This window comes from Bombina bombina, chromosome 5 (genome assembly GCF_027579735.1).
Source record: "Bombina bombina isolate aBomBom1 chromosome 5, aBomBom1.pri, whole genome shotgun sequence".
Taxonomy (NCBI): domain Eukaryota; kingdom Metazoa; phylum Chordata; class Amphibia; order Anura; family Bombinatoridae; genus Bombina; species Bombina bombina.
Window position 1 is genome coordinate 428882643 of NC_069503.1, and position 14717 is coordinate 428897359.

Genomic DNA, 14717 nt, shown 5'->3' on the forward strand with positions numbered 1-14717 from the left:
AATAAAGGTCTTACTACCTTTTTTGGGGGAAAAAAGAAAGTTAGATATTCTATAAGTAGACTTTGTCAACATAAGAATGTTGGGGGTTTTCCCTCCCGTCACAGCAAGATTTCAATATAGCCTGCTTAATCAAGATAGCAGCTGAATGGCTCCTAGGAGAAAACCATTTCACCTCGAAAGAGCTGGAGTTGACCCTAGTGAGTCCATTCTCTCTCAAAGCACTACTACATTTAGATTTGAAATCAATACAAAAAGAGTGTAAGAATGTAAAAGTGATATATTGTAAAAAAAATGGGTTTAGACTATAGGAAATCTGAATATCTTGAAATTACGGGAAATCCACTATTTCCGGAGGCAGTAAGATCTGAAGTTTTTTTCAGATGGAGGCGAGCAGGACTGATATTCATTTCACAAATATTGTTTAAAGTTGATGGAAATGAGACAATAAAACTTTTTGAAGAACTAAGACAAGAATTTAAATTACCGCAGAAAGATTTTTTTGCATATCTTCAACTTAGACATTGGCTGAATGAAATAAAAAGGGGATATAAAAAAAAGGGAAATTGGGAATATACAAAATCATGTCTTAAGATTTGTAGAATAGGGAACTACTCAATCAATAAATGGTATAAGGGTTTAAGGAAGGAAGAGGATGAGTGGGAAATCATGAATTTGATTATGAAATGGCACCTGAAAGGCTTAAAAACAGTAGATGAAGAAGTAATTAAGAATAGTCTAATTCATGGAAGGCTTCGCAAGCAAATAACTTCAGGGAAGCGCATATAAATATGATACACCAGAACTATCTTACGCCCTCTCTCCTCCATAGATGGAGAATAGATTTTAGCGATAAATGTATTAAATGTCAAAAGAGCTCAGCTGATCTGCTACATTATATATGGGAGTGCCCCAGGATAAATCAATTTTGGAAGTGGGTTAATCACTGGTTAATGAAGATTCTTCAAGAGAATTATAATATGCAATTTGAAGCAGTGATTTTTCTCTTACCAAAACAAAATAGATATAGAAATAGAGATTTCATAAATTTAGCAATTTTAATAGGAAGGAATTTAATTACTAAAAAATGGATCTCAAAAAAATGTCCTACTATTGCAGAGTTTGTCAAACAAATGTATAATTTGTTAATTTTGGAATCGTGCGCGACAGATCCAGCAAAGGAAAACAATATAAAACTCTTTTTAAGAAATGGGGAGAGCTGATTAAATCTTATTCACGGGATATACAACATCTAATAATTTGACCTTTTTATCATTCGATATATGTGCAAGAAGAAATGTTACAGGGCAATCTCCCTCAACCCTGAACATGCTGGGAATAGTGGCCGGGGGACGGGAGGGCTGGGGTGAGGCGGGGACTTACCCCTTTTTAAAAAAAAAAAAATGTAATACCTATGTAAGCCAGTGTGTGATCATATTGCTGGGAAGGAATGGTGTGGGGGGGGGGGGGAATACTGGAGCATAACATAAGCTATGACATAGATATGTTTATTTAGGGCAAGTAATATATTCACTCATACTGATTATTAGTAGTTAGTATGCATAGGAAGAGATTCAGAATTGAGAGGGGTCGATTTACTAGTGTGGATGCAATTTAACCTATGTCCTGTATATATACTGCAATGGAAAGCTTTGCTTCCGTAATGTAATAAGCTACACGCTGAGTGTTCAAGGATGATGTGAGAGATGTTTGTACCCAATTCTCTGATATTCTGTTTAAGATCTGAATAAGATGTATGTTTGAATATTGAAATCAATAAAGAGATTATCTATAAAAAAAAAAAAGAATATACAAATAAAAAAATCCACAAAAGCTGTAAAGTTTGCACTAGACACTGTTGTCTTACAAAAACTCTCTATTGTCATCTGAAAAAAATGTAGATAAAAATAGTAACAATGAACATCGTTAATAAAAGTACAATTATAGAATTTGACACACTTCTCAAAAATAAAACAACCCTACTTATATACAATTCATTGTTGAAGAAACTAAATGTGAAAATTTCTTCCTAACAGCAATAATGAAAAAGACCTATAGTATTCTGATGTCGGGTAACCTGCGTGACGTTAACTAATGAAATGCCAACGTGCTTATGAATAGAATGTATTATAAAATTGTACCTAATATGTTACCTTATCATATCTCAAACTAAACTCTAAACGTTTACTTGATAATATCATTCATAGTTGTTAATGGTGAGATAACCTCAACGGATCTTAAGCAAAAAATTGCATTAGTGGAATGGATACTATAAACATAATTATCCTAATCGTTGCAACAAAATAGCGTAAAAACACGCTTCAACAGACTATGTTAAGCCTTTGGTTGCAGCATCAATATTATAATTGGGTAATTAGAAAATAGACAAAAACTTATCTATGTAGAATAATAGGCAGCAGCCTGGTGACTACAAAAAGTACATGGAATAATAGGCAGCAGCCTCACTGACCACAAGAATCTGATGTACCTTAAGACTGCTCATAGACTTAATTCTCGACAGGCCAGATGGGCCTTGCTCTTTTCCCGTTTTAACTCTCTCTGTGGTCTCTTATCTTCCTGGGACCAAGAATAAAAAGGCTGACGCCTTTTCCCGTCAGTTTCCTCACTCTAGTGATTCCTCTAAAGCTCCTATTGAACACATTATATCCCCCTCCTGTGTGGTTGCTCAACTTAGCACTTCTCTTCTTCAAAGACTTCAATGTGCCCAGTCTAGAAAGTCTCCTGAAGCCCCCGCGGCTCCCAATACCTTCTTTGTACCTCTGAACCTACGCACCCCTGTGCTATCCTGGGCTCATGATAGTAAACTTTCAGGACATCCTCGTTTAACAAGAACTTTTAAGCTTCTTTCCAAGCATGTATGGTGGACTACCATAAAGACCGACACTCTAAATAAACATATTAACCCCTAAACCGCCAGCCCCCACATCACAACAACCTAAATTAAACTATTAACCCCTAACCTTAACACCTCCTAACTTTAACATAATTAAACTAATCTAAATTAAACTTACAATTATTAACTAAATAAACCTATTAACCCCTAAACCGCCAGCCACCCACATAGCAACAACCTAAATTAAACTATTAACCCCTAACCCTAACACCCCCTAACTTTAAAATAATTAAAATAGATCTAAATTAAATTTACAATTATTAACTAAATAATACCTAAATACTCACCTGTAAAATAAAACCTAAGCTAGCTACAATATAACTAATAGTTATATTGTATCTAGCTTAGGTTTTATTTTTATATCACAGGTAAGTTTGTATTTATTTTAACTAGGTAGACTAGTTAGTAAATAGTTATTAACTATTTACTAGCAACCTAGCTAAACTAAATACAAACATACCAGTTAAATAAAACCTTAAAAAAAAAAAAAAAAAAAAGCCTAATCTAGAATAAACTACCAAGGGCCCTTAAAATGGCCTTTTGTAGGGCATTGCCCTGAGTTAAACAGCTCTTTTGCTCCAAAAAAATACGAACACACCCCAACACTATACAAACCACCACATCCCCAAACTACCAAGGACCCTTAAAAGGGCCTTTTGTAGGGCATTGTCCTAAGTTAAACAGCTCTTTTGCTACAAAAAATAAAACACCCCCTAAAAATATACAATACACAAAATAAAAAACGAAATCATCCAAAATAAAAAAGAATTACACCTAATCTAACAGCCCTATAAAAATAAAAAAGCCCACCCAAAATAAAAAAAAAAACCTAGCCTACAATAAACTACCAGTGACCCTTAAAAGGGCCTTTTGTGGGGCATTGCCCCAAAGATATCAGCTCTTTTACCTGTAAAAAAAACACAAAGACCCCCCCAACAGTAAAACCCACCAACCAACCAACCCCCCAAAATAAAAAAAAACTATCTAAAATAACCTAAGCTAACCATTGCCCTGAAAAGGGCATTTGTATGGGCATTGCCCTTAAAAAAAACACCCAAAAAACCCTTAAAAAAAACCTAACACTAACCCCCGACGATCCACTTACAGTTGTTGAAGTCCGGCTTGAAGGATCCATCCAGCCGGCGAAGTCATTATCCATGCGGCAAGAAGTCTTCATCCAGAAGGCCTCTTTGATCTTCATCCAGCCGGCACGGAGCGGGTCCATCCTAAAGACATCGGGCGCAAAGCATCCTCTTCACACAGTCGCCGACGTATACTGATTCTTCAATGCAAGCGACGCAATCCAAGATGGCGTCCCTTGCATTCCTATTGGCTGAAAGATTTCAATCAGCCAATAGGAATTAGAGCTGCTAAAATCCTATTGGCTGTTCCAATCAGCCAATAGGATTGAGCTCTCATCCTATTGGCTGTTCCAATCAGCCAATAGGATTGAGCTTTTATTCTATTTTCTGTTCCAATCAGCTAATAGGATTGAGCTCTCATTCTATTGGCTGTTCCAATCAGCCAATAGAATGAGAGCTCAATCCTATTCATTGATTGGAACAGCCAATAGGATGAGAACTCAATCCTATTGGCTGATTGGAACAGCCAATAGGATTTTAGCAGCTCTAATTCCTATTGGCTAATTGAAATCTTTCAACCAATAGGAATGCAAGGGACGCCATCTTGGATTGCGTCACTTGCATTGAAGAATCGGTATACAGCGACGACCGTATAAAGAGGGTGGATGTTCTTCAGGATGGACCCGCTCCACACCGGCTGGATGGAGATCGAAGATCCCGTCTGGATGAAGACTTCTTTCCGCATGGACGAAGATAGAAGAGGCGCCTGGATGAAGACTTCTTGCCGCATGGATGATGACTTTGCCGGCTGGATGGATCCTTCAAGCGGGATTTCAACAACTGTAAGTGGATCGTCGGGGGTTAGTGTTAGGTTTTTTGGGTGTTTTTTTTTAGATTAGGGTTTGGGAAATGTAAAAGAGCTAAATACCCTTTTAAGGGCAATGCCCATACAAATGCCCTTTTTTAGCTTAGGTTATTTTAGATACTTTCTTTTAATTGGGGGGGTTAGTTGGGTGGTGGGTTTTACTGTTGGTGGGGTTTGTATATTTTTACAGGTAAAAGAGCTGATATCTTTGGGGTAATACCCCACAAAAGGCCATTTTAAAGGCCATTGGTAGTTTAATGTAGGCTAGGGGGGGTTTTATTTGGGGGGGGGGCTTTTTTATTTTGATAGAGCTATTATATTAGGTGTAATTCTTTTTTATTTTTGATAATTTTGTTTGTTTTTTATTGTAATTTAGTGTTTGTTTTTGTAATTTAGTTATTTTATTTTTTGTAATTAGATACTTTTTTGTAATTTTTTCGAGTAGTGTTAGGATTTTTTAATGTGTAGTTTAGTTTTATTTAATTGGTAGTTAGTTTAATTTTAGTTTAATAATTATAATAGTTTAATTGTTAGTTTAAAATTAATTTTTTAAACAGGTAAGTTTTAATTTAAGATAGGGAAATTGTAATTTTAATATAAAGTTAGGGGGTCATTAGGTTTAGGGGTTAATAGTTTATTTTAGTATATTTTGTTGTGGGGGGCTTTCAGTTTAGGGGTTAATAGTTTATTTTAGTTTATTTCGTTGTGGGGGGCTTGCGGTTTAGGGGTTAATAGGTTTATTGCAGGGGCAGTGTGGGCGGATGGCAGATTAGGGGTTAATAATATTTAAATAGTGTTTGCAATGCGGGAGGGCGGTGGTTTAGAGTTTAATAGGTTTATTATAGTGGCAACGATGTCAGGGAGCGGTGGAATAGGAGTTAATACATTTTATTAGTGGCGGCAATGTCGGGAGCAGCAGATTAGGGGTTAATAAATTTATTATAGTGTTTGCGATGCGGGAGGGCCTCAGTTTAGTGGTTAATAGGTAGTTTATGGGTGTTAGTGTACTTTGTGCCAGTTTAGTTATGAGTTTTATGCTACAGCTTTGTAGTGTAAAACTCATAACTGCTGACTTTAGATGGCGGTACGGATCTTGTTGTTTTAGGCTGTAACGCAGGTTTTTTAGCCAGAACGCAAAACTTGTAATACCAGCGCTATGGGAGTCCCATGAAAAAACGTCATTTTTTACGAGTGCGGTACTGACGTTACATTACAGACTAAAAGGTGTGCGGTACAGCTATACCGACAAGACTTGTAATGGCTGCAGTGCTGTTTTAACGCTGAAAATGCCATATTTTCAGCGTTAAAAAGTCGCAACACAAAACTCGTAATCTAGGTGAGTGTAATTTATTATTAATTATTATACTGCAAGATAAAAGCTCTCAAGAGCTAACATTCCATCTTACCCATCTATTCCCTGCAGAAGCCTAAAATTTAGATTGTCCTCAGGGTGTTCAGGTCGCCCAGCATTATCAATGAAAACCAAGCGAGATGGGTTGCTTCTTCGTACCTACAGTAACACAGCAAGAGAACAGTAAGCTCTAACACATGTGTTCCTCATACTTTGCCAATGAAATTCCAAAACCACAGTATGAAAAATGAAGCTGCTTTGCTGTCTTTACTATATTGAGTTGAACTGTAGACAGCCAGGGAAAGTCTACTGGGAGCAAGATAAATAGTTCTTTTGTTCGGCCAGTTTTGTGTCTCATTTTAAGCATAGACTTTCTACTGTGAGAGTCAGTAATCTGTTGAAGGACATCAGAGCTCTGGGACTTCACCTTTGACTTTACACCTTGCTATAGGTCTGCCCCACAGGCTCAGTATTACAAAAAACAGCTTATTCTGTTTGCCAGACGTTGAATTCCATGTGAATACACATTACAAGATAATGAAGCAAATTGGTGTGTTCTGCCAGGAACTGTGTTCTCATATAGCAAACAGAAAAGCAAAGAAATGAAGAGCAATGGATATAAGGGAGAGAGGGAAAAGGAATGAAAATGGGTAACTAGAGGATAAGGGGCACAATATTCTACTACTGTTAAAAGATACTACATTTATTAATTATATTAAAATAATTATCAAATGATTGGAAATGAATTCTAGGCCAGTGGGGATACACAGATAAATTCTAAAACTGTGACTCCAATTGCCAGACTCAAATATCTTAATTGAATACAAGAGATTCACAGCACAAAAAATACAGATACTAAACCCTAATAACTAGGTTAATCGCAGTAACACATCCTTCCGGTAATTTGGTACCTTGGCATCGGTCTGGGGTATGTGTATGCGGTAACACTAGTTAAACACTCTCACACAAAGGCATTTCGGACCGTAGAGGGGCCTTTTTTAATGTGGTATGAATGAAATTCCCAAAATGCATTTGAGTCATAGTCTTTAACTAGTGTTACTGCATACAAATCCCCCAGACTGATGCCAAGGTTCCAGATTATCGAATGTGTCACTGCGATTAACCTAGTTATTAGGGTTTAGTATCTGTATTTTTTGCGTGGTGGCTTCCTTGTATTCAATTAAAATATTTGAGTCTGACAAAAGGAGTCACAGTTTTAGAATTTATCTGTGTATCCCCACTGGCCTGGAATTCATTCACCTATTTCCGTTTCTCTTCATTTCTTTACTTTTCTGTTTTCTATATGAGTTAATAAATAGTAGGAGGGCAGCACCCAATGAATTCCCTTATTTTAGGTTTCCCTTGGATTCTTCACTTTAACCAACACAGTGCCAGTTGAATTCATAGTACTAGAGGAACTGTCTCTGCCAGTAACTGAAACTGATTTCAATTACTGTAATCAATATTTGTTCTATGATATCAGATGCCTAGCTAGTCAGTTGTAAACAGATGCAACAACCAAAGTTAGTGAACTGCAGATATGAGGGCATCTTGACTGTGTGCTCTGTGTATTTTACCTATTTTTTGGCTTATATGGTTAATTCAAAATATAATATTGCAAGTGGAGCTTGAGTAGCACAAACGCGTCATGGTATTTTTACCAATAAAACCCATATTACAAGTGGGGCAGTAAAAAAACATTGCAAGTTCACTTGGGAAAACTTGGGATAACTAATGCATCCTTTACTTTTAATGGGAGCGCAAAGCGGAAACTCATGCTCGTTTTAAAAGTTCATGGTTAATCTTTGTACTCAAGTGATAATAACATGAATGCTGGAAATGTTGACCAAAGTGAAATCTTTGGTAAAGTAATTGTGATGCTCATACAGGACTTAAAGGGGACAGTCTAGTCAAAATAAAACTTTCATTATTCAGATAGGACATGTAATTTTAATCAACTTTCCAATTTACTTTTATCATCAAATTTGCTTTTTTCTCTTGGTATCTTTAGTTGAAACTAAACCTAGGTAGGCTCATATGCTAATTTCTAAGCCCTTATCAGGAACTGGTGATTATATGTTAGGTGGAACACAACTGCAGAATGAATAATAATATGTATGTTACACAGGACTGTCTGAAACCTCTATTTCTGAAAAGGTTTCCTTCAGTCATGTGAGTATGTTTAATATAACAAGCATTGATAACTTATTCAGCAGAAAGTGAATAAGAAAATAATATACTGTTAAGATCAGGCTTAGATAATAACAGGTGAACTGTGGACAAGATAAAGATTCAGTCAGGCAGCATTGGAGTAACAGGACAAGACAAGTGAAGTTGCGGTTAATGTTTATAGTTTTGAGATTAAACTTCTTATCTTAATACAAGACACAGTACATACGATATGAGGTATGATGTTTAGCAGTAATTTGTACCTTGGTAATGCAGACAGGCAGGAGAGCAAGCACGGTTACCTTCGTAGGTGATTCAGAGTAGTTAGACTGAGACCGGAGCAGACCCGGAAGTGACGTCACGCTGTGTAGCGTAATCGGAGAAACACAGTGACAGGCTGAATGAACACTGAAGGTATGAGCTGCGGTAAAAAGAAAGCAGCGAGAGGCAAAATGAAAAAATGCAATAGGTACTTTACCCCACAACAGAGAGAGAGAGACTGTGAATGTAATTCCAAGGTAGAAGTTGCTGTTTAGGATAAGGCTCAGAACTCCGGATAATAAGGTAGAGAAGAAAAAGCTGAGCAGGCAGGTAAACCTCTCTGTAGCGAAGATCATCAATACTGAGCAAGGTGTAACAGGTGAGCGGCACACTTAAAGAAAGAGGAACAAATCAGAAAGTAGTGGGTGTAGCTAGGAGAAAAATGGGTTGAACCAGGCAGATCCTGACAGAACCCCCTCCTCAAGGACGCTGTTCCACAGCGGATGGACGAGGCCGATCAGGGTGGCGACGATGAAACAAGGAGAGAAGTTTAGGCGTGTTGAGATTGGAGAGAGGCTCCCATGAATCCTCATCACTTGAATAGTTTTTCCACCTGACCAAGTACTGCAGAACACCCCTGGAGATCCTGGAGTCCAAAATGGATTCAACTTCATACTCATCATCAGGAAGAGGAAGGCTTGTAGGTGGCAGAAGAATTTGTGCATCTCTTGCAGGTGTATATGGTTTTAATAAAGATACGTGAAACGTAGGATGAATCTTAAGAGTACTAGGTAGACGTAGCTTGACAGCATTGGTATTGATAACACTTTGGACAGGGAAGGGTCCAATGAAGAGACTGGCCATCTTCTTAGAAGGAACTTGTAATCTCAAGTTCTTAGTAGAAAGCCAGACTAAATCTCCTGCGGAGTATTCAGGTGGCTTCCTTCTCCTGAGGTCATAATAATGTTTCTGGTTCTGTTGGGCCGAACGAATGTTCTCCTGGATGACATTGAAATTCTCCTGCAGAGAATTATGGAGCTGATCCAGCGGTGGTGAATCCGAAGAAGCAAAGGAGGAGAAGGTCAGGGTAGGATGGTAGGCATAGTTTGCGAAGAAGGGTGTCATTTTAGTAGATGCATTGGTCAAGTTATTGTAGGCGAATTCGGCCATGGAAAGGTAATTCATCCAATCGTTCTGTTGATAGGAACAATAACATCTGAGAAAATGTTCGAGCCACTGGTTTAACCTCTCTGACTGCCCATTAGTTTGGGGATGAAAAGCTGTTGTAAAACGATGTTCCATATTAATCAAGGCACATAACTTACTCCAAAATTTTGAGGTGAATTGTGTACCCCTATCTGTCGTCAGGATAGAAGGTATCCCATGCAACTTGATAATGTGGTCAATGAATAGGGTGGCAGTTTCAGAAGAAGTGGGAAGTTTATGGAAAGGGATAAAATGAGCCATTTTAGTGAATAAATCAATGACCACAAGGATAGTTGTTTGATTTTTTGATGGTGGTAAATCTACAATAAAATCCATGGAAACATGGTGCCAAGGCTTTTTAGGGACTGGTATAGGCATGAGCAAGCCAAAAGGTGGTCTTCTTTCTGGCTTGCAAGTGACACAAGTCCTACAGCTGGCAATATGATCAGAAATTGTGGATTTCATGTGTGGCCACCAGTAAGTACGTGAAACAAGTTCCAAGGTACGTTGAAGACCTGGGTGACCAGCTAATGGAATATCATGACAGGTCTGTATAATTTGTTTTCTCAAGGAGGGTGGTATGAAGATTTTTTTTTCATAGTAGTAAATGCCATGCATTTTGGTTAAAGTTGGTTCAGGTGGGTTAGAATGTTCCTTGCAGTATTTGCGGAGGTCAGTCAAGATTGTCGAAGTGAACCCAATGAAGCATTGAGGAGAAACAATGTCTTTTCTGATAGGAATGTGAGTCGGTCGTTCTGGTATCCGGGATAAAGCGTCAGCTTTGAGGTTTTTATTGGCAGGTCTGTAAATGATAACAAAATTGAAACGGTCAAAGTACAGACTCCAACGAACCTGTCTGGCAGATAAGGTTTTATTAGATTGCAAGTACTGGAGGTTCTTATGGTCTGTGTAGATATTAATTGGTAGAGTGGTGCCTTCAAGGAGGTGTCTCCAGTGTTCAAGGGATCGTCGAATGGCCAATAATTCCTTATCCCCTATAGCATAATTTTGTTCAGCAGGGGACATTAATTTAGAGAAATAGGAAATTGGATGGAGAGGATCAGATAGAGATTTTTGTTGTGAGAGGACTGCTCCAATGGCGAAATCGGAAGAATCAACTTCTAAAGTATATTGATGTGAAGGATTGGGAAATTGAAGGATTGGTGCAGAGGTAAATCTGGATTTCAAATAACGGAAGGCATTAGCAGCATCTGAACCCCATGAGAAAGGTGTAGTAGAACCTGTTAAAACGGTGAGTGGTTTTACTATTTTGGAAAATCCCTTGATAAATTTTCTATAATAATTTGAAAAACCAAGGAACCGTTGTAGGTCTTTTTTAGTCTTTGGTTCTGGCCAATCCAAAACAGCCTCAACCTTTTCTTTCTGCATCTGGATTCCTGAGGGAGAGATATCATATCCTAGAAAGGATACCTGTGTTGTGTGAAATTTGCATTTTTCCAATTTAGCATACAATTTATAAGCTCTCAGTCGTGCTAGAACTTGGCGGACATGCCTGATGTGTTCCTGCTGAGTTCTGGAATAAATGAGTATATCATCCAGATATATGACAATGCATACATCTAGGAGGTCTCTGAATACATCATTAATGAAGTATTGGAAGGTGGCTGGGGCATTGCAGAGACCAAAAGGCATTACAAGGTACTCGAATAAGCCATATCTGGTCCTGAATGCCGTCAGCCATTCATGACCCTCTTTGATCCTGACAAGGTTGTATGCGCCTCTTAAGTCAAGTTTGGTAAAAAATAGTAGCATCAGATAGCCTCTCAATCATCTCTGGTATTAGGGGCAAAGGATAACGATTCTTAACCGTGCATTTATTTAGTTCACGATAGTCTATGATGGGTCTGAGGCTGGAATCCTTGTTACGAACAAAGAAAAACCCCGCCCCTGCAGGAGAAGTTGATGGCCTAATGAAGCCTTTCTTTAAGTTGTCGTCAAGATACACTTTAAGATGTTCCAGTTCAGGATTACTTAGTGGGTAGAGATGTCCAATGGGTATGCGGGCTCCAGGGAGGAGATCGATAGGGCAATCATATGCCCTGTGAGGTGGCAGGTTCTCTGCCTCAGTCTTACTAAATACATCATTAAATTCCAAATATTCAGAGGGTAAGCCCTCAGTATCAGTATTAGTGTGTAAAAAAACAGGGTTAGGAAAACATGTTTCTTTGCAATAAGTGGAACAAAACTTTATTTGAAAAGGGTGCCAAACAATAGTGGGATTATGAAGTTGTAGCCACTTCATCCCCAGAACCAAACTAAAATGGGGAGAGGGAAGGACATCGAAAGAGAGTAATTCGTAATGTCCGGAAATATTAAGCATGAGTGGTACAGTCTCATGAGTTATAGGTCCAGAGAACATGAGTGATCCATCTATGACTCTGATAGGTATGGGAGTAGTTTTCTTTATTAAAGGGATATTTTCCCTAATGCAATAGGCCCGATCCATGTAGTTCCCTGAAGCGCCAGAGTCGACAATGGCATCACTGATCCTCAGTTGACTTTGCTCCAACTGAAGGGAGACAGATAAAGTACAGTAAGGAGAATGTTCTGGGGAAGGTAGAGATGTATAAAGGTAAGTGGACTTACATTTCTTGTTCTTCAAAAGTAGAGGACAGTCCTGAACAGCGTGACTTGGGCTAGCGCAGTACAGGCATAGATTCTTTAAACGTCTCCGTTGTTTCTCCTCTTGAGAGAGGGGACCTCTGATAAAGCCAATCTCCATGGGTTCCACAGAGGGTTTAATAGAAGAAACACTGCTTTGGGCTGAAGAGCCAGATGAGGGTTTAGGTTTTGCGTCTGTTGCAAACTTTTCAGCCTTCCTTTCACGTAGACGACGGTCTATCTGAATTGCTGTTTTCATGAAAGCCTCCAAAGTTGTTGGTAATTCAATTCTGGCGAATTCATCTTTTAAAGACTCTGAAAGTCCCAACCGGAATTGATTACGCAGGGCGACAGGGGTCCAGAGAGCATCCGTGGCGAACTGTTTGAAATCATTGATATAGTCCTCGACAGGTCTCTTTCCTTGTTTTAAACTCCTTAAACTCATCTCAGCAGTAAGCTGAATATCTGTGTCCTGAAACATTTCATCCATACTTGTGAAAAAGTCTACAAGGGATCCGAGTATAGGATCCTGGTTCTCTATGAATTTATCAGCCCAATTTCTAGGATCCCCTCTGAGAAATGAGATTGTAGTGAGGACTTTCACTCTCTCAGTGGGGTAAGTCCTGGGTTTCATTGAAAACAATAAAAGGCAGGCGTTTTTAAATTGTCTATATGCCTTTCTGTTACCACAGAATAGATCTGGGAGAGAGACTTGAGGTTCAATAACAGTTTCAGTCTGATTCCCCTTTAAAGAGATAGACTCTGTAATTATTTTTCTCAGAGCAGCATTCTCAATTTGTAAATCATGCAGGCCTTGTGCCAGTTGATCTACCTTTTGATTGAGGTTATATACAATTTGATGTATGTCTGCTGGTTCCATTTTTAGGGCTCAGTATTATATCAGGAACTGGTGATTATATGTTAGGTGGAACACAACTGCAGAATGAATAATAATATGTATGTTACACAGGACTGTCTGAAACCTCTATTTCTGAAAAGGTTTCCTTCAGTCATGTGAGTATGTTTAATATAACAAGCATTGATAACTTATTCAGCAGAAAGTGAATAAGAAAATAATATACTGTTAAGATCAGGCTTAGATAATAACAGGTGAACTGTGGACAAGATAAAGATTCAGTCAGGCAGCATTGGAGTAACAGGACAAGACAAGTGAAGTTGCGGTTAATGTTTATAGTTTTGAGATTAAACTTCTTATCTTAATACAAGACACAGTACATACGATATGAGGTATGATGTTTAGCAGTAATTTGTACCTTGGTAATGCAGACAGGCAGGAGAGCAAGCACGGTTACCTTCGTAGGTGATTCAGAGTAGTTAGACTGAGACCGGAGCAGACCCGGAAGTGACGTCACGCTGTGTAGCGTAATCGGAGAAACACAGTGACAGGCTGAATGAACACTGAAGGTATGAGCTGCGGTAAAAAGAAAGCAGCGAGAGGCAAAATGAAAAAATGCAATAGGTACTTTACCCCACAACAGAGAGAGAGAGACTGTGAATGTAATTCCAAGGTAGAAGTTGCTGTTTAGGATAAGGCTCAGAACTCCGGATAATAAGGTAGAGAAGAAAAAGCTGAGCAGGCAGGTAAACCTCTCTGTAGCGAAGATCATCAATACTGAGCAAGGTGTAACAGGTGAGCGGCACACTTAAAGAAAGAGGAACAAATCAGAAAGTAGTGGGTGTAGCTAGGAGAAAAATGGGTTGAACCAGGCAGATCCTGACAGCCCTTGAGGGCTGCCTCTAATCACATGCTTATTAAATTGCTTTTCACAACAAAAGACTTGATAGTTCCCGTGGGCCATATAGATAACGTGTTCAGGCACAGAAAGTTATTTAAGATTTAGCACAACACAATGCTAAATGCAAGTCAATAGATAATAAATACAGTCATGTGATCAGGGGGCTGTCAGAAGCTGCTTATATACAAGGTAATCACAGAGGTAAAAAGTATATTAAATAACTGTGTTGGTTATGCAAAACTGGGGAATGGGTAATAAAGGGATTATCTATCTTTTTAAGCAATAAAAATTCTTTTGTAGACTGTCCCTTTAACCCCTTAATGACCGAGGACGTGCAGGGTACGTCCTCAAAAAAAAGGCAGTTAACGCCTGAGGACGTACCCTGCACGTCCTCGGTGTGGAAAGCAGCTGGAAGCGATCCTGCTCGCTTCCAGCTGCTTTCCGGTTATTGCAGTGATGCCTCGATATGGAGGCATCCTGCAATAACCTCACA

The 14717-nt window shown here is 38.6% G+C and overlaps 1 protein-coding gene across 1 annotated transcript in view; it reads right to left on the minus strand.

The window, feature by feature from the left end:
* The window catches only part of GASK1A (golgi associated kinase 1A), a 130232-nt gene that overhangs the window by 22449 nt on the left and 93066 nt on the right, over nt 1-14717 (minus strand). Inside the window, exon 8 of the mRNA XM_053715747.1 lies at nt 6265-6368. Coding sequence (XP_053571722.1) covers nt 6265-6368 — 104 coding nt within the window. The remainder of the gene's footprint in view (nt 1-6264; nt 6369-14717) is intronic.